Source organism: Schistocerca gregaria, chromosome 1, assembly GCF_023897955.1.
Source record: "Schistocerca gregaria isolate iqSchGreg1 chromosome 1, iqSchGreg1.2, whole genome shotgun sequence".
NCBI classification, from domain to species: domain Eukaryota; kingdom Metazoa; phylum Arthropoda; class Insecta; order Orthoptera; family Acrididae; genus Schistocerca; species Schistocerca gregaria.
In genome coordinates, this window is record NC_064920.1 from 1,102,942,805 (window position 1) to 1,102,970,576 (window position 27,772).

Here is a 27,772-nt window from a genome sequence, read left to right on the forward strand (position 1 = left end):
CGTATTATATCAACGTAGCATCGTCAAAACTCTTTCTTTTGCTTGACAATTCATGTGGGTAGAATATGCAACCAATCGCTTTTTCTTTTTTAGTTTGGTATGATTTATTCTACCATTAACTAGTTTTCGAGCCACTGCAGTCTTTTCATCAAATGCATGTGTTATTACAACAATATCTGCACCAAGTGCAGGCGTCGTGGTATTAGCGAAAATAACGGAAATTTATTTAATGAAAAGTTTATGAAATGAAAGCATCGCTATGTTTATGATAGTAGTTACATTGCACTGCTTCTTGATATCCACGACGAAGTCTCTCTGACAATGTACTTTTCCATCTTATTCACACGTACACGCTATTTAGCTACACCTGGTTTCGCACTCATTTACAGTAAATGACCACTGAATTAAGCACAAACAATATGAATTTGCTAGAAATCGCGCTTCACCACATCGCGGTCTTTTGATTTGAGATGCGTTTCACTACATTCGATCAGAGATCCTTGTGGAAGTCTCCTGGACAGTTTTTATATTACTGCTGCATCCCCTACTGTGGTACCCGTGTTTGTTGGCGGTTAGCGGCTCCTGTGTTGTCGAGTTTCTTATCTAAATGGCTCAAATGGCTCTGAGCACTATGGGACTTAACATCTGAGGTCATCAGTCCCCCAGAACGTACACCTTCTTAAACCTAACTAACCTAAGGATCCATGCCCGAGGCAGGATTCGAAACTGCGACCGTAGCGGTCGCGCGGTCCCAGACTGAAGCGCCTAGAACCGCTCGGCCACAGAGGCCGGCAGTTTCTTATGTCCTAGCGTATTGTCAGACAGGAAAAGGAAACAGAACGACCCGTCGAGTATAATAATAAAATGTTTAAAAAAATCATGAAGTCACATTTAACATTTTATCAATAAAGTCGTTTGTATCCAAGACTAACACACTCCTGAGCATTTAACTTTAAGCTACATGTAGGAGAAACGCGGCGACCAAACTTTCCATGATATTCTCTCAACTTGAATGAATTTGTCTTAAATCTCATGGAAACTGTCGTCTAGCAACCCATCGATCCACAACGTTGTAGATTCAGTGTTTCTGCGCCGACCACGATCTTTACATGTTTCTCCGTTCTCAACCCCCCCCCCCCCCTCCCAAACAGCATCCTTAGGAGTGGCAGTGTGTCTTTCAATAAACCAGTGTCATAATTATTTGAATTAAGTTAGGTTACAAATGCTCCAAGTCTTACAGAAGTATACTTGCTTTGAAGTTTTAGTTCTTTCCCATCTTTTCTGCTATCCTACATATCTTTCCTCACAGTGTGTAATATGTTAATGAACGTGGGTTGAAAATGATCTGCACTTTCCCGGGTTATGCTCATTTTCACATAAAATCCCGTAACAACCGCGCCTCCACTCGACTTGACTACATAAGTTCAAATTGATAGAATGGAATATTAGGTCACCGGGTTTCTACTCCAGATAACTTAATGTTAAATGATGAAGTGTGTATTATTCGTGGATACAAACGATGTTCAGAGAATTTTTTTCCACATTGCAAGTAGTATGAACGAAGGTTGACTGACTCCCCCTCCCCTCAACATGTAATGCTTGCAGGAAGCCCTTATCCACTATCGGCCGTCATCTTGCTGTTGACATATCAGGCTATGCTTTCAAGTATTTCTGCTCGGCTTGGTCCTCAGTAATAACGCAATGATCTCTGTTATCGTCTGCTATTCAAATGATATTTTCAGTGTATATATTACGTAAACGCGGCTCTTTCATTATATTTAAAAAGAATCAACACTCACGATTTTTGCAGATGCCTTCTTTTGTATTACTGCTGACTCACCTACTCGCTCCTTTCTCGGGAGCGCTGGACTTCTCTTTGCATATGCTACCAATGCATGTAGTGGGGATTTTGGATTACAGTGATGTCTACGAAATATTTGATTATTCAGTCACATATTTACATACGCCAACGACGAAAAAATTATTCTTGTAGTTTTTATTGTTGTTTTATTGCGATTTAATACATTATTATAGTTGTTTCTTCAATCATAGCCTTCTGCCTTCCCAATCTTCCATCTGCAAATGCCTCACTGACATAGTTCTTCTGACTCCCTCTTCCTGCGTTATTTTCGGACGTCTTCTTCTTCTTCTGTCAGTTGGAATCCATTCCATCATCATCTTAGGCATCTGTCCTCACACAGTTGACGTACATGCCCCTGCCATCTCAGTCATTTTGATTCGATTGCATCCACGACAGTGGTGCCAGGTTCAGTCTCTTACGTGTCTTCATTTTTAGTTTTACCCCTCAATGTCAGCCTACATCAACACCTCCAAAATATCATCTCCAATGACGATATGTTTCTCTTAATTCTTTTAGTTATTTGTCACGTTTCTGCTCCATGCGTTGCTATGCTTTCTACCATAGTTTTAAATATCCAAATCTTCGTTTCTGATCTAATATGTGTGGTTCATAAAGCTTTACTTAATTGTTTAATTGACGAGTCTTAACGCGATAGCAAAACTTTCATCATCGATTCAGAATAAATTGACCTACGAGCAAATCTTTGTTCCGTAGAGAGAATTGTGTTTTGTGCAAGAGCCTCATGGATCCGTGGTAAAGAAACCTGCTAGCATCTCCATTCGTTAAGGTGGGCCTAATGAAACAGTTTGTGAAATCTTTACCCAGAGATGGAGGAAATTTCTAGTAATTCTGCGAGGAGTTTCCTCACCTATAAGAGGCGATATTGAAAGGATGCGTGTTTATTGGACCCTGCATTCGAAAAATGATGCCGGATTCCACCTGTGAATAAAATATGGCTATGATTGAGACGGAAGCTTAGATATCATTCAAGGTTTCCTCAGCTATAAGAAGCGAAATTGAAAGGATGCGTGTTTATTGGATCCTGCATTCGAAAAATGATGCCGGATTCCACCTGTGAATAAAATATGGCTATGATTGAGACGGAAGCTTAGATATCATTCAAGGTTCTTGGTGCAACAGAATGGACCCACTTTATGTGTCTTTTGTAGTCAACATGCTGGAAAATTCGAGAAGTTTTGTTGTTTGGTAAGCCCCAAGTTCACTTTTTGATTGGTCAACTTGCTTCTTTACCCTGCAAATTTGGCTCATATCTGTGAGGAACGAGGTGCGCGCTGTTATCTAGTTATCAAGATTCAAAAAAGATCGAATGACGCGATCATGGCCGGCGATGTGATGAGAGACTATTGTTGATCACTTGAGTACAGGGAGGAATAACGTTCTAATGATATAAATAGAAGAGAGAAAGGAAATATATGCCAATTGATACACCATTATTATGTAATAAAGAGGCAATTTCATGTTTATACTTAAATATAACTTCTGTTTATAATGAAAAATTAGATCACTTTACGTTGTAATTAGAAGACATGGGGGGGGGGGGGGGAAGGGGGTGACGTGATCACTTTGAAGATAACTGTAATACATTGTTTGAGAGTAAGTGGAAAACAGAATAGGTTTTGATCGAAAGTCACTTTACTCAATACATGGGAAATGTGAATAAAATCGCCTTCATTCACAGTTTGTTCGTGTTTTATTAAGTCATATTAGTGTAATTTAATAAAACGCATTCATTCTCAATTTTTTCGTGTTTTATTAAATTGCACTGTTGTAATTTAATAAAACTTAAAACAATTGTGAATGAAGACTCAATACATTTTTATTTATACTTACTTTCTGTTGAATACAGTCACGTTCAAGTTGCAAAATATGGATAAATTTAACGTTGTTTAATCAATTCAGTAACCTGTTTTCGTCCTTATGATGATCATCAGAGTGATAAGTGAGCTAACGGCGGCCCTACAACACCGCCATGAGTGTCCATCACAGTTTTTATTGTGTTTTTTACATTTTGTGACGATGAAAATTACAGAAAAATATTTTATTTGATTATTTTACTCAGTTTAAGGAGAAAAATCAATCTGGCGATGATCGTAACGATCAAAACCGGTCACTGAACTCAATAAACAAATTTGCAATCAAAGACTGTTTGGTTTCCATGTATTGACAGTTACAAGTTTATTGTCAAATTTTTAGTTAATAACGAAGTCCAATAGATACAAAACTGTACGTAATAGAAGACATCTGTAGTTAGGTATCGATTCAGTGGCAAAAAAACCATATACGAAACAAAAAATAATCAAAAAATATTGTTTCCATTGGCTTGCGTCATTTTCTCATCTGCCAGGGGAATATTTTCTGCACATCACTATGCCAAAAGAAACAGTTGCCGCTTGCGCAGTCGATTTCCGAAATCCTGCAAAATTCTTCGCCTTCCGTTATACCGCTACCTTACGAATAACAATTCATTATCATCAGCACATAGACTGCTAAGGTGGAGCTGCTGACTGTCCTATTCTTAATGCCCTCTACTCTGTTCGGGATACGTGTTTGCGCAAGCTCTCGGCTCTCGCTATTTTATAAACCCTGAACACGCGGATCGCAAGCCAACGTGCTTCTCCGCATCGATGAGGAAAGTGATGAATCTTTCAGCCAGCCATCCAGCTAGCAGCGGGCGCGAGTACTGCGATACGCAGGAGAGAGCTTATCGCGAGGCATTTGGGCCTCTATCACTTAATGATCGACAGCTACGTGCGATGGCCCTGGAATAATGTTTTTATGATTAGTGTCCGTCAACGGAAATAATAGGTGACCTACTGGATACACATTCGTGATAGTGTTAGTATTCTCTAAGACAGCTGGTCTACAGCACCAGTTCTCGAAAATGGAATGTCACTTTCTCTCTCTACTGGTTCATCGTTAATGGTCTCACTGTGATGCAAGGTTAGTTATATAGAGTAAACCAGAACTCCAAAGACAAATTTTCGGAGATGGTAGTATGGACCAAAACAAAGAAAAATGCCCAGTAAATATGGGCTGTAAAATGTATAGTCTACGAGAAGAGCTATGAGCGCTTGTTCATGTTCGATAGTATGAAATACATTTCTTTTAATGTAAGCTCTTCACTTCCCACATTTTTGGAGGAGGTAGTGTGGACAAAAAACAGAAAAAAAGTGTTCAGCGTGAGCACTATTCATCATACAGCACACACCGAATCGATAGGCGAATTCCTCCCAAACTTTGATCAGTATGTCTGGAATAACTGTTGCAAATTTGTTTCAGTTTTTTTTTTTTTCATAAGACGACCAGATCAGCTGGTTGCGGAGGCACGTACACCTAATCCTTTGTGAACACCCAAAGGTAAAAATTGCATGGCGTCAGATCGGTGAACGTGGAGGCCATGCAAATCAAGCCCTTGTCATTCAGCCTCTTGCGGCCGATCCAGCAGTTGGGTCGTTAAACCAGTCGCGTACTGAGGTATGCTAGTGAGGCGCACTCCATCTTGTTGGCAAAGTTCTCTAGTTCAGCTTCTTCCAACTGAGAAAAGAGCCATAGCTCTAGTGTCTCAAGACAAAAAACACCAGTTACAGTTGCTTCACCGAAACAGAAAGGCCCATATACAGGGTGTTACAAAAAGGTACGGCCAAACTTTCAGGTAACATTCCTCACACACAAATAAAGAAAAGATGTTATGTGGACCTGTTTCCGGAAACGCTTAACTTCCATGTTAGAGGTCATTTTAGTTTCGTCAGTATGTACTGTACTTCCTCGATTCACCGCCAGTTGGCCCAACTGAAGGAAGGTAATGTTGACTTCGGTGCTTGTGTTGACATGCGACTCATTTCTCTACAGTACTAGCATCAAGCACATCAGTACGTAGCATCAACAGGTTAGTGTTCATCACGGACGTGGTTTTGCAGGCAGTGAAATGTTTACAAATGTGGAGTTGGCAGATGCACATTTGATGTATGGATTAGCACGGGACAATCGGGACAATAGCCGTGGCGCGGTACGTTTGTATCGAGACAGATTTCCAGAACGAAGGTGTCCCGACAGGAAGATGTTCGAAGCAATTGATCGGCGTCCTAGGGAGCACGGAACATTTCAGCCTATGATTCGCGACTGGGGAAGACCTAGAACGACGAGGACACCTGCAATGGACGAGGCAATTCTTCGTGCAGTTGACGATAACCCTAATGTCAGCGTCAGAGAAGTTGCTGATGTGCAAGGTAACGTTGACCACGTCACTGTATGGAGAGTGCTACAGGAGAACCAGTTGTTTCCGTACCATGTACAGCGTGTGCAGGCACTATCAGCAGCTGGTTGGCCTCCACGGGTACACTTCTACGAATGCTTCATCCAACAATGTGTCAATCCTCATTTCAGTGCAAATGTTCTCTTTAAGGATGAGGCTTCATTCCAACGTGATTAAATTGTAAATTTTCACAATCAACATGTGTGGGCTGACGAGAATCCGCACGCAATTGTGCAATCACGTCATCAACACAGATTTTCAGTGAACGTTTGGGCAGGCATTGTTGGTGATGTCTTGATTGGGCCCCATGTTCTTCCACCTACACTCAATGGAGCACGTTATCCTGATTTCATACGGGATACTCTACCTGTGCTGCTAGAACATGTGCCTTTACAAGTACGACACAACATTTGGTTCATGCACGATGGAGCTCCTGCACATTTCAGTCGAAGTGTTCGTACGCTTCTCAACAACAGATTCGGTGACCAACGGATTGGTAGAGGCGGACCAGTTCCATGGCCTCCAAGCTCTCCTGACCTCAAACTTCTTGACTTTCATTTATGGGGGCATTTGAAAGCTCTTGTCTACGCAACCCCAGTACCAAATGTAGAGACTCTTCGTGCTCGTATTGTGGACGGCTGTGATACAATACGCCATTCTCCAGGGCTGCATCAGCGCATCAACGATTCCTTGCGACGGAGGGTGGATGCATGTATCCTCGCTAACGGAGGACATTTTGAACGTTTCCTGTAACAAAGTGTTTGAAGTCACCATGCTGGTACGTTCTGTTGCTGTGTGTTTCCACTCCATGATTAATGTGATTTGAAGAGAAGTAATAAAATGAGCTGTAACATGGAAAGTAAGCGTTTCCGGACACATGTCCACATAACATATTTTCTTTCTTTCTGTGTGAGGAATGTGTCCTGAAAGTTTGGCCGTACCTTTCCGTAACACCCTGTATAGCACAAAAGGCATTGAATTTAGGGGATTCTGGTTGCAACTGTACCATCTCGTGCGTATTTGCTGACCCTCATTATGTGTGTTCACACTCCCACTTAAATGAGATGTCGATTCATCACTGAAGATGACGCGCTCCAGGAAATCTTCGTGTTCTTGCAGAAATATTTCGTTGACGCAAGTAAACCGTAGTCTCTAGGCTTTAGAGCTTATAACAAATGCAAACGATAATGACGTAGTTGTTAGCGTCTCCTGAAGTCTCCACACAGACATCACTGGAACTGCTAACTCACGACTAGCCTTTGGAACTGATTTCTTGTTGCTGCGCGTGGAAGACTCTCCCACTCGCTGAATACGTTCTTCAGTCTTTCTTGGCCATCCTGTACTCCTCTTTCCAAAGGCAGTCGGTGTTTTCAGACTGATAATACTATCTACTGGTGTTATTATCACTGGCAGAATCGCAATGGAACCTTAATACGGGAAGGACGTTGCTCTATAAGAACAGACTGACTCCTTGCAAACTGTAAAACATGAAAGCCTTTGCTACTTGTGCTTCCCAACGGAAGACACAGGAAACGATGCATCCGCGTGCGTAAGTTGAAAGTAATAAATGCTTCAAAGCCTTAAAACCCCGATATCCATTTTGATACGCCCGGTATTTTACAGATGCGCAGGTGACCAAGTGCTCTCAGCTCGTAAGATATGCGCTTTGGATCCGATGTTTACTAGACATTGTTTCCTTGTTTTCGTCAGCACTACTATCTCTGAAAGTTTTTTAGTGGAGTTCTTGTTCATCCTGTGCACTCCGCAAGCCACAGTGCAGTGCGTGGTGGAGGGTACATCTTATCAATATTAGCGACTTTTACGCCCCATTGTATCGGCACTCTGAACGACGGAAAAATGGCTGACTATATGCCTCTGTCCGGGCCCTAATCTCCCTCACATCATTCCCATAATCCCTACGCCAAATATGTGATGTTGGCAGCAGAATGGTCACAATACGTGCCTCGAATGCGAGTTCTCTAAATTTAAACAAAAAGGTTCCGCGGGAATTGTGTCGTCTTTCTTTCAACGATTCTCATTTTAATTTCCCAAGCATCTCTCTTACACCATCATATGGGCCGCTCCGGCCTGTTACGATCCTGTTTGGTATAAAGTTTGCGATGAGAACCAGTACAAAACACTCACCTGAAGACCTGAGGATGACTGAATGGTTGTCAGCCGAAATATCGAGGCAAGAAGTCTCTGTAATACGGCTACGATCCCGAAACGTCGTGGAACATTTTACAACTAATTCTTCTTTTTTTTCCTTCGATGCAGTTTTTGTCATAGTCCTCGTTCATGTGCATTCATATTCGATGGAAATGAAAATCTTTATTCTTCTTAAGGTGGGCATCATGGAAATACAACGGAAGAAATGAATAAATAAATTGCTTTCGCACGCTCTTATGCATGATTTTCGCTTCTTATGTATCCCTAATTAAAGTATGTCCGTTAAAATGAGTAAAGGATTGGAAGAAAACTGAACTGGCAACATTTTACACACAGTACCTAACACAAACGCCTCTTCGCCTTTAGACTAAACATACTTTCACATAACTGCAAATATAAGACAAGAACGTAAAATCGCAAATATTCGCGCATAGGTACAAGTGTTCAACGCTGTCGTCATCGGCGTTCCAGTGTTTCTTCCAAAGGTCTGTTTAAATTAAATTTAAAAATAAATGAGTGTATGTCTTTCCTGGCGTTGATAACTGCTGCTGGACTAAGATTTCTATTTTTATTTTACATACTGGTTTTACTCAATAAATTGGCAAAAGTTCCCTTGTAGTTGCCCGTTCGATCATGTGGTGCTGTACTGTCACGTAAATAACATATGCATCCTTTTTTTTTGTCTTGTGTGCTTGGGAGCATGTAGTACACAATGTGTCCTATTAACCAGTTGATGTAGTACACAGTGTGGCATGTTAACCAATTAACAGCATTTCCTCCTTTGTACCATTGACCCACCGCCGTAATTAATAAGAACTCAAAACGGAAACGTCTGATGGGGAGACAGAAATGATAATACCATCCACTTGGAAGACCCCCGTGTAATGCGGTACTTCCCTGCGTCGCTGCAATCTTCAGGGCGGACACCGGATACGTACCAGTGGTCGCGGCTGGCTGGATTTTCCAGCCGTGGGGAAACCGTTTTTTTCCAGCAGTTGTTTTTCTGGAACCTCGTCCAGGGACGCTCGCTATGGGGTGACACCAGACCACGGGGCCATATCAGCTGCCCTGTCCGCAAAATGATCTTGCTGCCCACCGCGATGAAATACGGTGCTCGCCTTGCAACGCGAAATAGTGTAACGTGCCTTATCAATAAAAGACTCGACGCTTTTACGTGCTGCATGTGACGTGTATGACGAAAACAGAATTTTGGAGCCAGTTATTTGGTGTCGCATTTACATTAATTGATTTTGGTAGCGTAATCGAATATCGGGCTCACGTGCGTCAGTTATTCTACACGGATGGAGTCCGCAAACCAGCAATTCCTATTACGTCAGCGCAATGAATTAATGTTATCAGTACTTTCGCAAAGTTTTTAATACGGCAAGAGTACCACAGACGTCAAAGAACTCGTAAGAACGATAAGATTATACAAGAAGAGGTGTCTGAATGTCATATCCACGCCGATTAATGCATTCGAGACTTTTATTGACTCGCCAACATTAATGGCGTCGAGGAAATGCCAAGTTATCACTCTTCAAGTATTATTCTGCTTCGGGGTACTAGAGATTTGGAACGGTTAGAAAACTAAATGATGAGGAAAGAAGCAGTCAGATTCTTGCGCACAGAATTGGCAAATGTTCTGTCACTAGCCACCGGTTGCGTGCGAGGGCCTTCGTCAGTAAAATATAGATTGAATATGGCAGCGTACAAAATTAAACAATGGAAACTTCTGGTTGGGTGAACAACAATATAAAGAAATTTTTGGAAATTTGTGGTGAGGTCTCATGGGACGAAACTGCTGAGGTCATCGGTACCTAACTTTACGCAGTACTTAATCTAACTTAAACTAACTTACGCTAAGGACAACACACACAGCTATGCCCGAGGGAGGAGTCGAACCTCCGACGGGGGGAGCCGCGTGGAGCGTAACAAGGTGCCTCAGACCGCTCGGCTATAAAGAAAAGTTAACGTCGTTACTTACAGTAAAGATGACTCGTTAAGTTGAAGACATGCACAACTGAAAGACACTTATAAGACATTAGACTCCGGCCACAGCCTTCGGCAGAAAACAAAACACACACATTCATTCACACAAGCAAGCATACCTCACGCACACATACATGAACGCCATCTCTGGCAGCTCGGCCCATGATGTGCTTGTTTGTGTGAATAATGTATGTATGTGTGTGTGTGTGTGTGTGTGTGTGTGTGTGTGTGTGTGTGTGTGTTACATGACAGTCAGAAGCAGTATTGGAAAACCTATTTATGAAAACCGGATTTGGTAGGCCCGTGTGAGGTACAAGGCAAGGACACCCAGGTGGATCCCGTGTTCCTTGACTTCAGGAAGATGTTTGGTACAGATTTACATTGACGTTTAGTGAACCACGAGTTAAGCGAACATCGGATCAGACTTGTTAGACGATTCAGGCTGATTTCCTTGCAGAAAGTACTCAGCAAGTCGCTCTTAGCGGAACAAAATCGACAGGTGTAAAGATAATTTTAGGAGTACCCCAAAGAAGTGTCTTAGGGCCATTACTGCTTCCGTCATATAAGGTAAACCAGAACTCCACCGCCAAACTTTTAGAGGCTGTAGTATGGACCGAAACAAGAAAAAAATGTGGTAAGCGTGGGCTCAAAAATGCACACCTTAAGAACTGTGAGTAGTAGAATAGATGCTTTTAATGGTAGCGAAGACGTATAAGTGCCCACAGCTTTTAACGTGCGCGCTTTAGGGTCCGTGTGTACCACTCACTTGTTTTGTGTTTTTGGTCAATTTTACCATCTCTCAAAATACCGAAAGCTAAGATCATTCCGTAGAAGAGCTGCATCTCACAGTAGTGAGGACGAACAACTTCTTGTAGCTCTTAAGGTGTGCGTTTTGAAAACCATTTTTACTACACGTCTTTTCCTTGTTTACATCCATGCTGTCATCTATGACAGTTTGTCGGTGCAGTTCTGGTTCATCCTGTATGAACATCATCTACTGGATATCGTCGGAAGTTCCAGGTGGTTCTCGTAGATGATGCGGTTGTCCATGACAAGGTAGCAACGTAAGGAGACCATAACGAATTGCAGGTACACCTCCTGAGGATGAATGATCAGTGCAGGGATTGGCAATTGATCTTGAACGAAAATAAATGTAACGTGGTGCACATAAATAGGGTAAGAATCCACTAGTGTACGATTATACTGTTAGTGTATCGCAGCGCCTGCGTTGTTAAAAAGAATGAAGCATGTCCGAAGGAATACTGCATTGCGCTTCTGAACACTGGAATACCGTATTTATCCGCCGACAACAAGCAAGCGACTTTGAATTAAAGTGTTTCCCCTGTACTGAAATATACAGTACATAATGAATGTACGAGTGCAAGTGGCTGACACAATATGGAAGTTTGCGTCCGGCTGAGTCGTTCTCGGATAGCCTAATGAGACGCGGGGGGCCCGGGTTCGATTCCCGGCAGGGGACTGGGTATTGTGTGCCCATCACCATCTTTTCCGGCACGTTAGGTCAGCGTGTTCGGTCAGAGGGCTGCTCGCCCTCTGTAATAAAAAAAAAATGAGTAAAGGAATCAACGATCAACTTGAACGGATGTCTTGTGACGTCCGCCCAGACCAAACGCAACGAACAATACCGAACAAAATGGAAAGGGAGGGGAGAGAGAGAGAGAGAGAGAGAGAGAGAGAGAGAGAGAGAGAGAGAGAGAGAGCTAGAGAGATAGAAGAAAAAAGAGAAGGCGACCGCTCGTGATAACGAGGATATCCGAGTTCGAGTTCCGCTCGGGCGCAAATTTTTATTCTTGTCATTCCACTATACAGCTGATGGTTGTCCATATTCGCAACTGCGAATACAATTCATGGACCACACTACTAGTGACAAATCGCTGTAAACAGTCACTGCCGTCCTAAAATACACTCCTGGAAATTGAAATAAGAACACCGTGAATTCATTGTCCCAGGAAGGGGAAACTTTATTGACTCATTCCTGGGGTCAGATACATCACATGATCACACTGACAGATCAACAGGCACCTAGGCACAGGCAACAGAGCATGCACACTGTCGGCACTAGTACAGTGTTTATCCACCTTTCGCAGCAATGCAGGCTGCTATTCTCCCATGGAGACGATCGTAGAGATGCTGGATGTAGTCCTGTGGAACGGCTTGCCATGCCATTTCCACCTGGCGCCTCAGTTGGACCAGCGTTCGTGCTGGACGTGCAGACCGCGTGAGACGACGCTTCATCCAGTCCCAAACATGCTCAATGGGGGACAGAGCCGGAGATCTTGCTGGCCAGGGTAGTTGACTTACACCTTCTAGAGCACGTTGGGTGGCACGGGATACATGCGGACGTGCATTGTCCTGTTGGAACAGCAAGTTCCCTTGCCGGTCTACGAATGGTAGAACGATGGGTTCGATGACGGTTTGGATGTACCGTGCACTATTCAGTGTCCCCTCGACGATCACCAGAGGTGTACGGCCAGTGTAGGAGATCGCTCCCCACACCATGATGCCGGGTGTTGGCCCTGTGTGCCTCGGTCGTATGCAGTCCTGATTGTGGCGCTCACCTGCACGGCGCCAAACACGCATGCGACCATCATTGGCACCAAGGCAGAAGCGACTCTCATCGCTGAAGACGACACGTCTCCATTCGTCCCTCCATTCACGCCTGTCGCGACACCACTGGAGGCGGGCTGTACGATGTTGGGGCGTGAGCGGAAGACGGCCTAACGGTGTGCGGGACCGTAGCCCAGCTTCATGGAGACGGTTGCGAATGGTCCTCGCCGATACCCCAGGAGCAACAGTGTCCCTAATTTGCTGGGAAGTGGCAGTGCGGTCCCCTACGGCAGTGCGTAGGATCCTACGGTCTTGGCGTGCATCCGCGCGTCGCTGCGGTCCGGTCCCAGGTCGACGGGCACGTGCACCTTCCGCCGACCACTGGCGACAACATCGATGTACTGTGGAGAACTCACGCCCCACGTGTTGAGCAATTCGGCGGTACGTCCACCCGGCCTCCCGCGTGCCCACTATACGCCCTCGCTCAAAGTCCGTCAACTGCACATACGGTTCACGTCCACGCTGTCGCGGCATGCTACCAGTGTTAAACTCTGCGATGGAGCTCAGTATGCCACGGCAAACTGGCTGACACTGACGGCGGCGTTGCACAAATGCTGCGCAGCTAGCGCCATTCGACGGCCAACACCGCGGTTCCTGGTGAGTCCGCTGTGCCGTGCATGTGATCATTGCTTGTACAGCCCTCTCGCAGTGTCCGGAGCAAGTATGGTGGGTCTGACACACCGGTGTCAATGTGTTCTTTTTTCCATTTCCTGGAGTGTACTTAAAAGTGGCGTCCTAAAGTGGAATGAAAACATGAAACTAACTGTAGGAAAAGCAGATGCGAGGCTGAGATTGATGGGGTGAACCTTAAGGAAATGTAATTCATCCACAGTAGAAATGGCTAACATAACACTTGTTCGATCGATTCTCGGGTATTTTTCACCAGTCTGGGATTCTTCCCGCGTTGGGTTAATAGAAAAGGTAGAGAGAATCCAACGAACAGCGATGCCTTTCGTCACGCTATCGTTGAGTCGGCGCGAGAGCGTTACGGAAATGCTCGACAAATTCCGGTGGCTGATGCTGCGAGAAAGGCGTTGTGCATCACGGAAAGAGTGTGTTATTCAAATTCCCTTAGAGGACGTTCGGGGTGTGTTATTTAAATTCCGTTAGAGTATGTTCCGGGAAGAGACCTTGCAACACGTTACAGGGCTTTTCAAGAAGAAGGAACAGCATTCAAACATTTATTACTTCCAAACTACAAAACACAGAAACACAAATGTGAACGTTCCTGGAAAGAGCAAAGTTCAAATTTTTGCGCATTCGATGTGAGCACCATATTTTAGACGACAGATATCAAAACGGTGGCTCATTTCCTGCCACGCACGAAGCAGCTGGTATCTCGCTATACAGTTCACGGCTTGAGCAATGCGATGTTGCAGACTTTGAAGAGTGTCAGGAATAGAGGGGGATAAAAACGCTGTCTTTTACGTAACCTCACAGACTACCTGGGAGGCCACCGGCGATGAAATTCATCTTCTGCTCCTCTTCTTCCAACCCATGGAATGGCATCATCCAGGTAACGTTGGACGTGCTTAGAGAATTTCTCTTGAAAGTCTGCGACATCGCATTGTTGAAGCTGTGAATGCCATAACGAGAGGCCATCTGCTTCGTGTGTGCAGGAAATGAGCCACCGTTTTGATATTTGTCGTGTAACAGGTGATGCTCACACTGAACGCATAAAATTTGAACTTTTCTCTTCCAGGAGCGTTGGAATTGTGTTTCTATCTTTTGTACTCTGGAATTATGTTTGAAATCTGTTCCTTCGTTTTGTGTAGCCCTCTGCTTTCTCCCGCATACATCTCGAGAAATGACCACAACGAGAAAATCTTAAAAATTATTGCTAATACGTAGGTTTACCGAAAATCTTTCTTGTCACACGTCATTTGCGAATTGAATGGGGTAAAAAGGATAAGATAGTGGTGCTGGAAGTACCCTCCGCCACACACGGTAAAGGCTTACGGAATATAGACGTAGATGCGAGTTTTAACAACCGTAATCGTTATTATAGTGCCATATCATGACCAGAAGCAGCAATTTTGACCATAGACCAGTGACAGACCTTCGATTTGATTTCTCACCATTTCTTGTTCCGAGTACTGAACCATTTCGAATTCGGAAGAACTTCAGTGAAATGATTAAAATTATGTGTAACAGCACGAGTTCCAGGGCTATCATCAATAGACAATTTGCCCGACAGGTACCTATTGACAGGTCGGTTCGACATCGTTGCCCCACGTCAGCGCCGCTGTTTATTATAGCTATTGAGCCACTAGGCAGAATGATGAATTACAAATTTCAAACATCATCTGTACTTTCCAAATCACCGTGAGGTGCATGGCAGAGGGTACGTCCCATTGTACCAGTTATTAGGGTTCCTTCCTGTTCCATTCGAGTCTGGAGCATGGGATGAACGATTTTTTGAATGAAATGCTTCTGTGCGTGCAGTAATTGTTCTAACTTATCCTCACGATCCCTATGTGAGCGATACGTAAAGGGTTGTAGTATATTCCTACAGTAATAGTTTGAATACGGTTTCTGAAATTTTGTTAATACACTTTCTCGGGATAGTTTATGTCTATCTTCAAGAGTTTTCATTAAACCTGTACTGAAGCATAATAAAACGTACAGCATATGCAGACCACGTAGGTTTTATAGTACGATCGGAGCAGAACTATCAGTACTTGTGGTCAATTGTAGCTTTTGTATTTCTATTGTATTGTGTGGAACTGGGGACCTAGAAACGACGGAGAGGCTTCATCCCCACTGCAGTCCTCAGTGGTTCACAACCCCACAACAGGCTACAGCAGTCCACTTACCCTACCGCCGCCCCTCACGGAACCCAGGCTTATTGTGAGGTTCGGCCCCCAGTGGAAATAATGAAAAACGAAAATTTTGAGACGCCCGCTATCCCGCGACAGCCTAGTTACAATGTTTCAAGAACCAGTATAAATGTACCGGAACCCGCCGTAGGGAGCACGAGGACAAGTTTAGACTACTTACAGCTTGCACAAAGCCTTTTCCCCGCTCGATACGTGTTTCGAACGAGAAGAAGCTGTCATGTGGTACAATGCTAGGTATCCTCTGTTACGTACTTCATTGAGGTTTGCAGAGTGTACATTTAGATGTAGGCAAGTGACAAAAAATCTGAGACCTACTGAGGACTGAATCAAGTACCTGTTTTCTGATGCTTACCCTCTGAGTTAGCGAGCAACAACAAGCGGCATCATCATCATCATCATTGTCGTCATCACAAGTCATTGTGCTCATTGCCGGGCACCGTGATTCCACGGACAAAGCATTTCCACCCCAGTCGGTTATCAGCTTCTCTTATAGCCTGCTGATGAGGCGGACCGGAGATGTTGACTTGATCTATCCACCTGCTTGTTGCTCTTCCCCCCAGGCTCTTGCCCTCGATCTTCCATGATTACTTTCTCTAGATTTTCTCCATCTCTTCGCACAAGAACTGGAGAATTTTTAGGTTGACTCGAGGAGAAAGGCGCCTGGAGATACTGATTAAAGCAACTGGAAGTCGTAGATTCTTCCATATATGTTGGGTCAACCATCTGCAACACGGAAAGTAAACACTCGTATCTTCCGCCTTATTTTATGGTGGCATAACATTGACACATAAGGGCAGATACAAGCAGCATATTCACGCCTTTGAGATATATTGCTGACGCAACAAGCTGCGGGTAAAGTGGACCGAAGGAAGAAATGTGTCCATTGTTGAACAACAACAGACGTGAAACTTCCTGGCAGATTAAAACTGTGTGCCGTACCGAGACTCGAACTCGGGACCTTTGCCTTTCGCGGGCAAGTGCTCTACCAACTGAGCTACCCAAGCACGACTCACGCCCCGTCCTCGCAGCTTCACTTCTGTTTCATATCAGCGCACACTCCGCTGCAGATTGAAAATCTCATTCTGGAAACTACAGACGTGTTTTCTGCGATGTGGTACGATCGAAGGATTTCACTTAAGCAAATTATCTTTGGCTGAAGCGAAGATGGAAATCTGCTTTTTTGTATTTATGACGTTTTATTAATTCGGCTACCGAGCTACGCTACGAAATGATAGCTGAACAAGAATGCCTTTGGCCAGGCAAGAATGTTGTTTTGCACAAGTCTTCCTGCCGTGGGGCAGGTGACTTTGTCGTTGCGGCACGACGGCTCAGTTTTTTACTTTCCCTCGAGAGACGTGCGGGCGTGAAACACGGCCATTCGCTGTCGAGTGCAGCGCGCGCGGCGTTCTGAGCTGAGAGCAGAACAGACACGCCGTGTGTGCCGAGTCCGAGACGTCGCAAGGCCGCTCTCCTTCCTTTCTCCTCGTCTGCGTCCCTCCCCCCCCCCCTCCCCCCCCTCTACCGGCAATCCGGTCTCTCTCCCCCACCCCACTACCTCCTCTCCCACCCTCACTCACTACAAGGCACGTAAAAACGTCCTTGACTCTTCTGCGACACCAGCCTCTCGTTTTCGGAAGCGTGACAAATCATTCGTGTTTTCCGGTCGTGTGCGCGCGTCACCCCGTACGTATCCAGGAAGCATGGGCGACAAGGTGTTCCCATTCACGTCAGGCTTCCTTACACGCTTTCACGTGTGACTGCGGTTCATTGTTCACCAGCCTCTGCTGCTGTTCAGGTGCTAAAAGGATCGCTGCTGTCCTGCAAAACATCTGGGGCCAACTGCCGCGACGATTTCACATTCTCTTGTTTCTCGCTTGTATATTCTGTAAGTAAAACTGTCCTTGACAGTGTTTATTTCTTTATCCACGTTAGATGTCTCTGTCAGATCACCATCCATGTTTAGTCTTTCGCTTTCAGAAGGAAGTGTTCGCCTAGAAGTCTATTTTGAGCGTCTGAAAATTTCTATAAGTCACTAGAACCATTTCAGAGTAGGAAGGATTAGGTAGCTGCCTTTCCTCCTTGGCGACAGATTCTCAGAACTCGCATAGGATGTTTCAAATGTGTTTGAGTTAAACCTTTTCTATCTTTCCTTTTTTTCTTTTTGATGTGCTTCACAGTCCGAGCTTGCTTCAAACATACGCGCTTACTCACGCGAGGCATAGCTGATCTCAAATGATCGTTGAGATGGAAAGATCGATTTTTGTATTCCATTCATTTTCTAATGTCAAAGATGGCAATGAACTCTAGGCAGATAAACAGTTTCTTTTGACTCACTACAGATATTTAACGTGGAAGACTCTGTCTAACTTAATGAGTGTCTGGTCACAAGAAAAGCACCGGCTTCATGGGTCACATCGAATGTGTTAGACAAACACAGCTGTCCAAAATCCAGCAAAAGAATCATTGTTACAATAGTTTTATTAATTAGCATTAAAATATTCAAAATTATTGTTCTCTTTGTTTTCAACAATTTCCCTCATTTATTATTTACTGATTTATGTGTAAACTTTTTCTCTGTTATTGCTTTCTTTTTCAACATTTAATTGTGAACAGCTTATTGAAATTTTGAAGGCGGTACAGATAAAATGATGGGAGTCTAAGGCCATTTAAAACTTGTACAAAAACGAGACAGCAATTATAATAGTCGAAGGACATGAAAGAAAGCAGATGAAAAGAGAGTGAAACAATGTTTTAGCCTATACCTTATTTAACTGAATCTTTACGTTGAACAAGCAGTATAGGTAACTGAAGGAGGTCTTAGAGGAGGAGTCAAAGATCAGGGAGAAGAAATGAAAACTTTGAGATTTGCCGATTAATTCTGTCAGACAGTAAAGAACGTTGAACAGCAAACGAACGGAAGAAATAGTGTCTTGAAAAGAGATTATCAGATGATCATCAACAAAAGTAAAAGAAAGGTAATGGAATGTAGTTAGGTGAAGCTGTTAGATTAGAACGATGATGGCCGAAGTAGAAAGGAAATAAAGTACAGAGTGGCTATAGAAAGAAAAGCGTTTCTGATGGAGAGAAATGTGTTAATATCGAGTATAGATTTAAGTGTCAGGACGGCTTTCCTGAAAGTATTTGTATGCAGTGTAGCCTTGTATGGAAGTGAAATATGGACGATAAACAGTTTAGACAGGAAGAGAATAGAAGTTTTCGAAATGTGGTGCTACAGAAGAATGCCGAAGATCAGATGGGTAGATCATGTAACTAATGATGAGGTATTGAATAGGACTTAACTAAAAGACGGGACTGGTTGACAGGACACATTTTGAGATGTCAAGTGGTTACCAGTTAAGTATTGGAGGCAAGTGTGGAGGGTAAAATTTGTAGACAGAGGCCAAGAGATGAATACAGTTTGAAATGGACGTAGGTAGCGGTAGTTGTGTAGAGATGAAGTGGCTTGTACAGGGTAGGGTAGCATGTAGAGTTAGGTCAAACCAGTCTTCGGATGGAAGATCGCAAAAACGATTTCGTTAACTAAAACAAGGCCTTTAAAATTGTACTCTCTTATGTGTTGCATTGATCTCGTCTTCTTCATTTCATTTCTTTTTGTTGAGTTGTCATAATTTTTTCGTAATTTTTTTCTGCTGTTCTTTTTTTATTTACGCTTGTGAGTAAATCAAAAACTTAAACTGCCTTTCTGCTGACGGAATATCAGAATTTAACGTCTTTCTTGCATTTCTCTGCGCGCATTCTGTGCACTTAGATAGTCAATTCTTAACTCCTATGTTTTTAACTCGTTCGGGTCACCAGTGGATCAGGGTGCTGTGCTGTTATCGTCTGCCACTTCTGGTGTTCTTGGTGAAGTTTGGTAACAGCTTTCTAGTTAGTACACTGAGCTTTCCTTTGAGCCATGTCTTCCTTCATTTTCTTGCTGAACTCTACCTTCAAATCCTTGGACCTTTTCCTGGCCTTTCTCTGTTAGGATTGGTAAGGAAGGGTCTGGTTAAAATGGGTAAGCGATAAGGTATCAATGTTAGTTAATATGACTTGCCTAACATTAAGTCCTGCAAGATTTTTTTTCTATTTTCGTGCTCCATATGGAAACAATGGCCTTACCGTAGTTGGGTACTTAGAAGATATGATGTGAAAACCTATGGGTTGCCTTCTGTATAAGTGGCTAGGAAGCTTCTTCTGGTGGCATCAGTGAGGTTTTCTTGGCGTTAGTGGAGTTCAGTGTGAGGTTTGTACTATCGTCTCCCATCTGGTAGAATCCTTGTTCCCTCCGTTTTCGCAGAAATTTCCTTTCTTGTGATTCGAGTTGTCATATTGGAGCCTTCTTGGCTAAGGATCGAGGACTGACGGCCTCCTACTTCATCGATAAATGTTTCTGGCTGAGCATTTTCCTGGCAAGGATAGTATGTCCTATCTAGTTTGATTTTCATTTGTTCTGGAGCTACAGTTTCACTGAGATCATCTGCGATCCATTCTCCTAGGTCATGTTACGGTTTTGTCTCTTTTGATTTGCTTGGTGTTGCTGTTGTACAGAGGTGCACTGTTTTTCTTCGTTCTGTTGTCCTGCAAAATTCCGTCACGTACCTTCATTTCCCCCAGCACCCCTCTGTCTTTTTGTCGGACTAGCCGCGGCACACAGGAACCGACCGTTACAGCCAGTCCTTTGTCCCGCGTCGGGCACGCGGGCAGCTGGCTCCCCCCTCTTCGCAGAGAACCTATTAGGGCAATCGAAGTGACCAGTTTCGCACATCGCTCACAACAGTGTTGTTGTCTCTCACTACGTATTTGCATGCTACTTATCCGTCGTTGAGATCCTTGTTTTCAACTAGGAATCTGGCTAATATTCTACATGCAATCTGAATTTGTGCACATTCATGGTTATACACTGCTATCTTCATCAACTGCCTTTTCACGTCCACTGTCAAGCCCGTTTTACACGATGTGTACATATGTGGTACCAGCTCCGACGTCATCTCCATCTTAAGGACCAGTTGCAACAGTTGTGGACTTGCTTTCCATAGGAGACAATACAACGGCCTCATAACAGCCTTCCCAACCGAATTAGCGCATACACCCAGACTATAGAAGGTGCAACATCTTACTGATTAATAGGTTCATACTGCCAAGTTCTTTATAAATTTGACTCGACTATGTAATCCTTTAAATTATATCACGTACCCTCTGAACCCATGAAGTTTTATTTCGCTTCTTCCTCTCCTGATGTCTGCTTCACTTTCTTTGTAAAGCAATGTACATAATTGACGAATGGAAACAGACTGGTGATCTTTGGTATACATCACCAATAGTTCTCTCCTTTTCGGCTAATTACTGTCAATGGATTTGTATTTCACCGCCAGGGTTCGAAGCAACTACCTCCCGATCTGACACCACTACAGTAGCGTGATTCAGAGACCTGAGATGCTAAAATTTTCTGGTGGAAATCGCTGCCGCCCGTTCTCAGCATGCTGTTAGGCAACGGATTGATGAATATACTGATTAATTTTTCTGTCGAAAATTTGTGGCTGCAGAAATTTTTATTTTTAGACTAGGTTGTAAATACTGAACTTTTGAAACGCGTCTGTAGGGTTAGTACTCTGTTCCTAGGAGAGCCCAACTTGCATTACAGTACCATCCTAACTCAATGGCGCCGTCCCACTTAGCGTGTCTTCTGCTCTTGGTTATGGAGCTGTTCTTAATGGCACTAATAGAAAAATAACTGGATCACGCTTACTCCACTTTCGCGGCCCACACTACCGGAGTTACGTGCGAAAGACTGCACGTAGGGTATGAAATTGTTGATAACGGAGGCATTCTTTTTGGTTCTGTAGCTGATGATAGCCTGAATACAATTAATTTACGAACTTCGGTGACGTTTATTATTCTTCCGCTCTAACAAATTTCCAGCTTTCGGATAGACACAGATGATTTAATTAGACTGTTGTGATATGATTTCAGAAGAAGAGCGTGTGAGCACAGACACATATGCTACATCCACCAAGAAGAATGACGCATCAGATACGAGTCCAAATCTATGCATGATGATCTTACAGGCAAAGAACGGGAAATTATGTTCGGTTTCTGTGCATTCTTGTAGGACACACATTACTTATATTTTTCTCAACCACAAACAATCAGATATTTAATTTTATTGTCGATTAGTTAAGACTGTACACTCATACTCAGGAGAAGCAGGTGTGAAATCCTCGCCCGGTCATTTAAATTTATGCTTTCCGTGATTTCCTTGTATTACCAGAGGTAAACACTGAGATGGTCTCTTCGAAAAGACCACGGCTGAGTTCTTTGTCCATTCTTAGCTAGTGCTTCTCTCTCTTAACGACCTCGATGTCGACGGGCCGTAAAAACTGTTTACATTCCTTTTTTTTATATCATCGTAAGCCAGCAAAACTAGAGATAGGTGTGTGTGTGTTGGGGGGAGGGGGGGGGGGGAGGAGGAGGCAGGGGGTCAGTTTTCCCAGCAGAGTAGGAACACGCCTCTTGCAAAAGTAGCAGATGCAATTAATTGCAGGATAGCATAAAACGGGCGAGAGAGCAAGTTTAGATGATTGGTAGATGCAACCAGAAAATTTTGTGAATATCATATAATCTTTCGAAGGGATTTACACAAAAATACGTAATACCTACGGGCATTGAATGTTAAAAAAAAGAGAAATGAGTCAAGTAATGGACCTTTTTTCGTGGAGAGTAGCTTTTCTCTAGTGGACGCCTTTGACTTGCCTAGACGGAACTCTACACAGGATTTCGCCATACTCTTTCCGCATGTACTGTCTGCGGAGGTATTCCCTCCACCTATAAGCACTGCAAGACAATGTGCATGAACACGTCATGCATTTGATGTGTTCCCCGAGCCAAATGTTAACAATACTGACGCACTTCCTTAGACACCCCCGTCGGTTGCAGCTGGAAGCGAAAATCAGGCGGGAATTCACCGCACTGAGCAGTCACACATTCTGTAGGCGACCACCCATTTGTTTTCAAGTACAAGAGGTTATATTTTGGTCATCAATCAATAGTAAGCTAACTGGACAAAACTTTACACACCTCTCTACTGACGGACTAACCCATATAGGTTGTTCACATCACTAACGAGGTCTCCCTAGTTTTGAATCAGTTGAAGCTGGTAGAAGTCGTCGACTTTCTGCCACGAGTGTTCTGAAGCCAGCGGTTACCGATCTAACAACACAGTACCCGTGTATAGCGAGCCGTTACAAAGCGATAATTGTGCTGTATGAAACCAGTATGTGCGGTTGGTCCCGGCGGAGATTCGTGTCCTCCCTCGGGCATGGGTGTGTGTGTTTGTCCTTAGGTTAATTTAGGTTAAGTAGTGTGTAAGCTTAGGGAATGATGACCTTAGCAGTTAAGTCCCATAAGATTTCACACACACTAACAAAATCAAACCAGTAAGCACGTGCATAGTCGGAGCTTGCCTCCTGAAATATCCGTACCTCTCTCCCCCCCCCCACCCCCCCACGCCGCCCATTCCCAACAAGGAAACTCGGCCCGGACATCGGAACAAACTATATTGATGACAGTTGATAAAAAGTAGAGAATCGCTGTGGCAAAGACTCAACGAAATTCCACGTCTACGGGACTCAAGATCGAAATAATTCCTCCCACAACCCACATCTTGAGTGGGATTCAAATCAGGGGACTTTGGTAAACAGTCAGCGAGTATCATTGCTCCTAGACACGTCATGCAGTCACCCAAAGCGTGCGAGAATTTCAATTTTGGAAGACAGAGCTGATAATATTATAGTTTTCGTTAAGATCGTAGTAAAATAGCAAAATTTACTTCTTCAATACTGGATGTACATGTGGTCGTGAGGGCAGTGGAGTACTTTTGTCTACATCTGCATTTTTTGTGATATAATTTATTGCACTCGCTCTGTTTATCAGAAATACGTGTTCGATTGGGACCATGTGATCTATTCCGAATAAAGTGCTGCAGTTAAAAACTTCTTTTTAAAGAATAACCTAAAATTGGCATCAAGGGATCACAAATTTAGCATTGGAGGGCAGCGTGGAGGGTAAAAATCGTAGAGGGAGACCGAGAGATGAGTACACTAAGCAGATTCAGAAGGATGTAGGTTGCAGTAGGTACTGGGAGATGAAGCAGCTTGCACAGGATAGAGTAGCATGGAGAGCTGCATCAAACCAGTCTCAGGACTGAAGACAACAACAACAACAACCTAAAATTTTGGATAATAAAAGGTGGTTCTGATAAACATAACACACTTTTAGCGACTACATAAAATTGCATAGAATTATCCCTCCCGAGCTTTTTAACTATGATTCGTTTGTTCCTTGGTGTGGTTCAAGTTTTCATACTTAGTTTCCCTTTTAGAAATTACACTCAACTTTACTAGCATGTATTGGAAACTAAAACCACCTCTTATTGACACTGACGTAATAGGGTTTGTGGGGGAATGGCTTCCATCAACAAGTCCCGCGAAGCCTGATGTGAGAACACTGCTCGTCTTATTTTTTAGAAAAACCTTTTGGAAGCAACTGACGCATTTCAATCGAAGAATGAGGTCAAACTACCTTGATTCTGATGACCAGTCTCACTTAAAAGACTATTATTTGATTAGTTTCTGCTATTAATTAACTGAAATACCGTTAAGTATAAATCGATAACTTTCATAATATTTTGTCAGGAAAAAAACTCAGTTTCGTTACAGTGTTATCAAACGCAGTCATTTGATATATGTCACAATAACATTATTTGATTTTATTTTGTCGCCGGCCGGTGTGGCCGAGCGGATCTAGGCGCTTCAGTTTGGAACCGCGTAACCGCTACGGTCGCAGGTCCGAATCCTGCCTCGGGCATGGATGTGTGTGCTGTCCTTAGGTTAGTTAGGTTTAAGTAGTTCTAAGTTCTAGGGGACTGATGACCTCAGATGTTAAGTCCCATAGTGCTCAGAGCCATTTGAACCATTTTATTTTGCCATTTTTCTAGCGATTCTTGTTTTTGTATCTTTTGAGCTCTTGCAGTGGCTTTCAACAAAGTTGAGTTAATATATTATTAATACTATTTGCATGAGTACAGAACCGGCAAATTGTGAGGGACTCACAATGTCGGTTAAATGATTGAATTATTCGAATAGCTGGCCATCAGCATAACTTAATTTGATTAATAAGACACGTCGTAATTCTGAGATAGGATTTTCTGCTTCTAACAGAATGACGTCACAAGCCACCATATAGCTGTATTGTTTTTGCCTACTGTAAGGTGATAACACTGACGCATCAAGGTATTTTAGTGCATTTGACGTGTGTTAATGTTCTTGTACTGGGCAATAAAAAAATTAAAAGAAACATTACTCTGGGAACGTGATCTTGTGTATTTTGGGAGTTGGGCTCTTCTGACAGTCTCACGCCTCTCTTGTAGGGCCTCACACAGCATTTTGGTGAACATTTCTGCGACGCATCATGTGTTCCCTCACCGAAACACGTTTAATATTGTTTCCGGTGTCTCCAGCGAGAATGAAAGCGAATCTGCCTGTTCGGTTTACAGGAAGCGAGCGCGCCGAGATGTCGCAGGACACGGGAATCGTGACAGCCAAGGTGGTGGCCATGGTGGTGCTGGGCGGCGCCTCCACGCTGCTGGGCCTCACGCCGCTCATATTCAGCCGGCTGCATAGGCGGCGCGCCGCGGGAGGCGGCGGGGGCGGCGGGGGCGGCCGGTACCAGCTGGGCTCCAGCCCCTGCGCCGCGCTCTTGATCTCGCTGCTGCTCGCCTTCGGGGGCGGCGCGCTGCTCTGCACCACCTTCCTCCACCTGCTGCCCGAGGTGAGCCCCACAGCGGAGCCACTGGTACCATATCCGCACTAGGTGGCCTGGCATCAAACGCCTATTGTCTCGTAGCTATAAATCTTGCTTGCTTATAGATCGGGGGCCCCACTTACATTAAATTGCCCAACGTATTATCAGATAGTACAGCCTATTCCAGACGTTCAGATCTAGGACATCTTAGAGTTACTCATCTCCAGCAATCCTAAACTATTAACTGGCCACAGGACGTTTTCTATCCGCAAGACAACAAGATGCTAGTTTCCTTAAGAGGGTTAGGACGTCAAACGGACCGACTTGGAGCAGGAGAGACACCACAGGACATTTTAGTTTCTACTGTCTATACTTTTACAAATAAATTCACAAAACCTTGTCAGTATGACCAGGAAGGATTCAGGATTCACACTCATAGCAGTGGAAGTGCAGAAACGTAACAAAATAATTTTTTTTTAGGTATGAAATTTCATCATTTTTTCACTTACTGTTGGCTGCATTTGTTGCTATGGGTACATTCTTCTTCACAAGTAAGAGAGATTCTTTGATGAATTTTGCACAACATACAAACCATACTTACAGGTGTACGAAACTCTAGAATTTTCCAAATCTATTAGAAACTGTGGTAAAAATTGAGATAATTAACTATAAAATTTGATTTTTTCTAAACATAAAGTTTAAAACGTAACAGCTCATTCATTTTTTCATAAATTAAATAGATTCTATAGTTTCAGACACCTGTAAGTATGGTTTGTGTGCTGTGCAAAATTCATCGAACAGTCTCTTTTACTTATGAAGGAAAGTGTACCTATAGCAACAAATGCAGCCAATAATAAGAGAAAAAATGATGAAATTTTACATATAAAAAAATTATTTTGTTATGTTTTTGAACTTCCGCTGCTACGAGTGTGAATCCTGAATCCTTCCTGGTCATGCGGACAAAGTTTTTTGAATTTATTTGTAAAAGTATAGACAGTGGAAATTAAAATGTCCTGTGGTGCCTCTCCTGCTCCAAGTCGGTCCGTTTGACGTCCTACCCCCTTAAAACATAACACAAACAGTCATACATTTGATGTGTCTACAGCTTGACATTGCTGAACGGGTGCAAAACTGTAGGAAACGATCCCCGAGAGGACAAGGAGCAAATAAGGTCCCACGGACATACAGCAAGAAATGCTTTCCAGGGGAAGTATATCCACTTGTATGTGTAGATAGAATATCTTTGACAGTCACTCCGGTACCAGGAGCAGGCGAGTAGCTCACCAGTATGGGGTACGGCCGTGGGAGCTTTCTCCGCAACAACTGCCACTATGGTATGATTTACAGTGCATGCAGGCCTTACCACCTATGTACTTGCCTTTGTGGGGACGGGTGTGCCTGTTCATCGCACAGGCCACGGTGGCGCTGGTATTCCTGTCACCCATGAGGCTGCCTTTACGAGGGACAGTATCGTTTTCACAACACCCATCTGCAGGCTATGGAGAATCGCATAGAACCATCAGGTGCGGGTCAGCCTCAGTGCGAAGTGGCAAGGATTATAGACGACTGCCTAGTGTGACCAGTCATTCTTCCACGATGTGTGAGAGATGAGGCATACCTCCAGTTCCTGTGGATGACACTGTACCCGATGTTGGAAGACCCACCGTTGATACGAACGGCGATATAAGTGCTACATGATGGTGCACCGGACCACTAAGACACAAGTACAGACAGAACATACCCAATTCTCTTGCGCGTTATCATGTCCGCTTTCGACCACTGTAGCCTGCACTGTCAAAGGTGTTTTATCGCCAGCTTCGAGTGGGTGTACCTCCCCTGGAACACATTTCTCGCCACGTGACCATACGACCTTTTATGCTCCCCATCCTCTCAGGCTTCGTTTCCTGCTGTTTCTTCCCAATCAGCAAAATCACCCTGTAGAGATAGCTCAATAATAGAAAACACTGTACGATTATATATCTAAATCTCTTCCGTCTATCAGATGTAATCAACTTTGGCGCCTCGTTTTTCCTTTTTAAAGTGGCAAATACCGAAGTAGATCTTTGATAGCTAGATCTTTGCATAGATACTCACAGTTACACTGATAACAGAGAAGTGCAGCGCGTCTTTGTTGTGAGTCCCGCAATACCTCACACACTGGTGGGGATATTAGGATTAACAGTCGCGGGTGTCATGCGAGATCATCGTCAG

The 27,772-nt window shown here is 43.7% G+C and overlaps 1 protein-coding gene across 7 annotated transcripts in view; it reads left to right on the top strand.

The window, feature by feature from the left end:
* LOC126282638 (uncharacterized) overlaps positions 1 to 27,772 on the top strand; it is a 159,829-nt gene that overhangs the window by 35,363 nt on the left and 96,694 nt on the right. For 6 of the 7 annotated variants that reach the window (XM_049982215.1, XM_049982210.1, XM_049982214.1 and 3 more), the window contains one exon: positions 25,314 to 25,588. In XM_049982215.1, coding sequence (XP_049838172.1) covers positions 25,331 to 25,588 — 258 coding nt within the window. In that variant the 5' untranslated portion in view covers positions 25,314 to 25,330. Of the gene's footprint in view, positions 1 to 17,411; positions 17,646 to 25,313; positions 25,589 to 27,772 lie in introns of those variants that run through there. The other variant, XM_049982213.1, reaches the window with a different exon arrangement.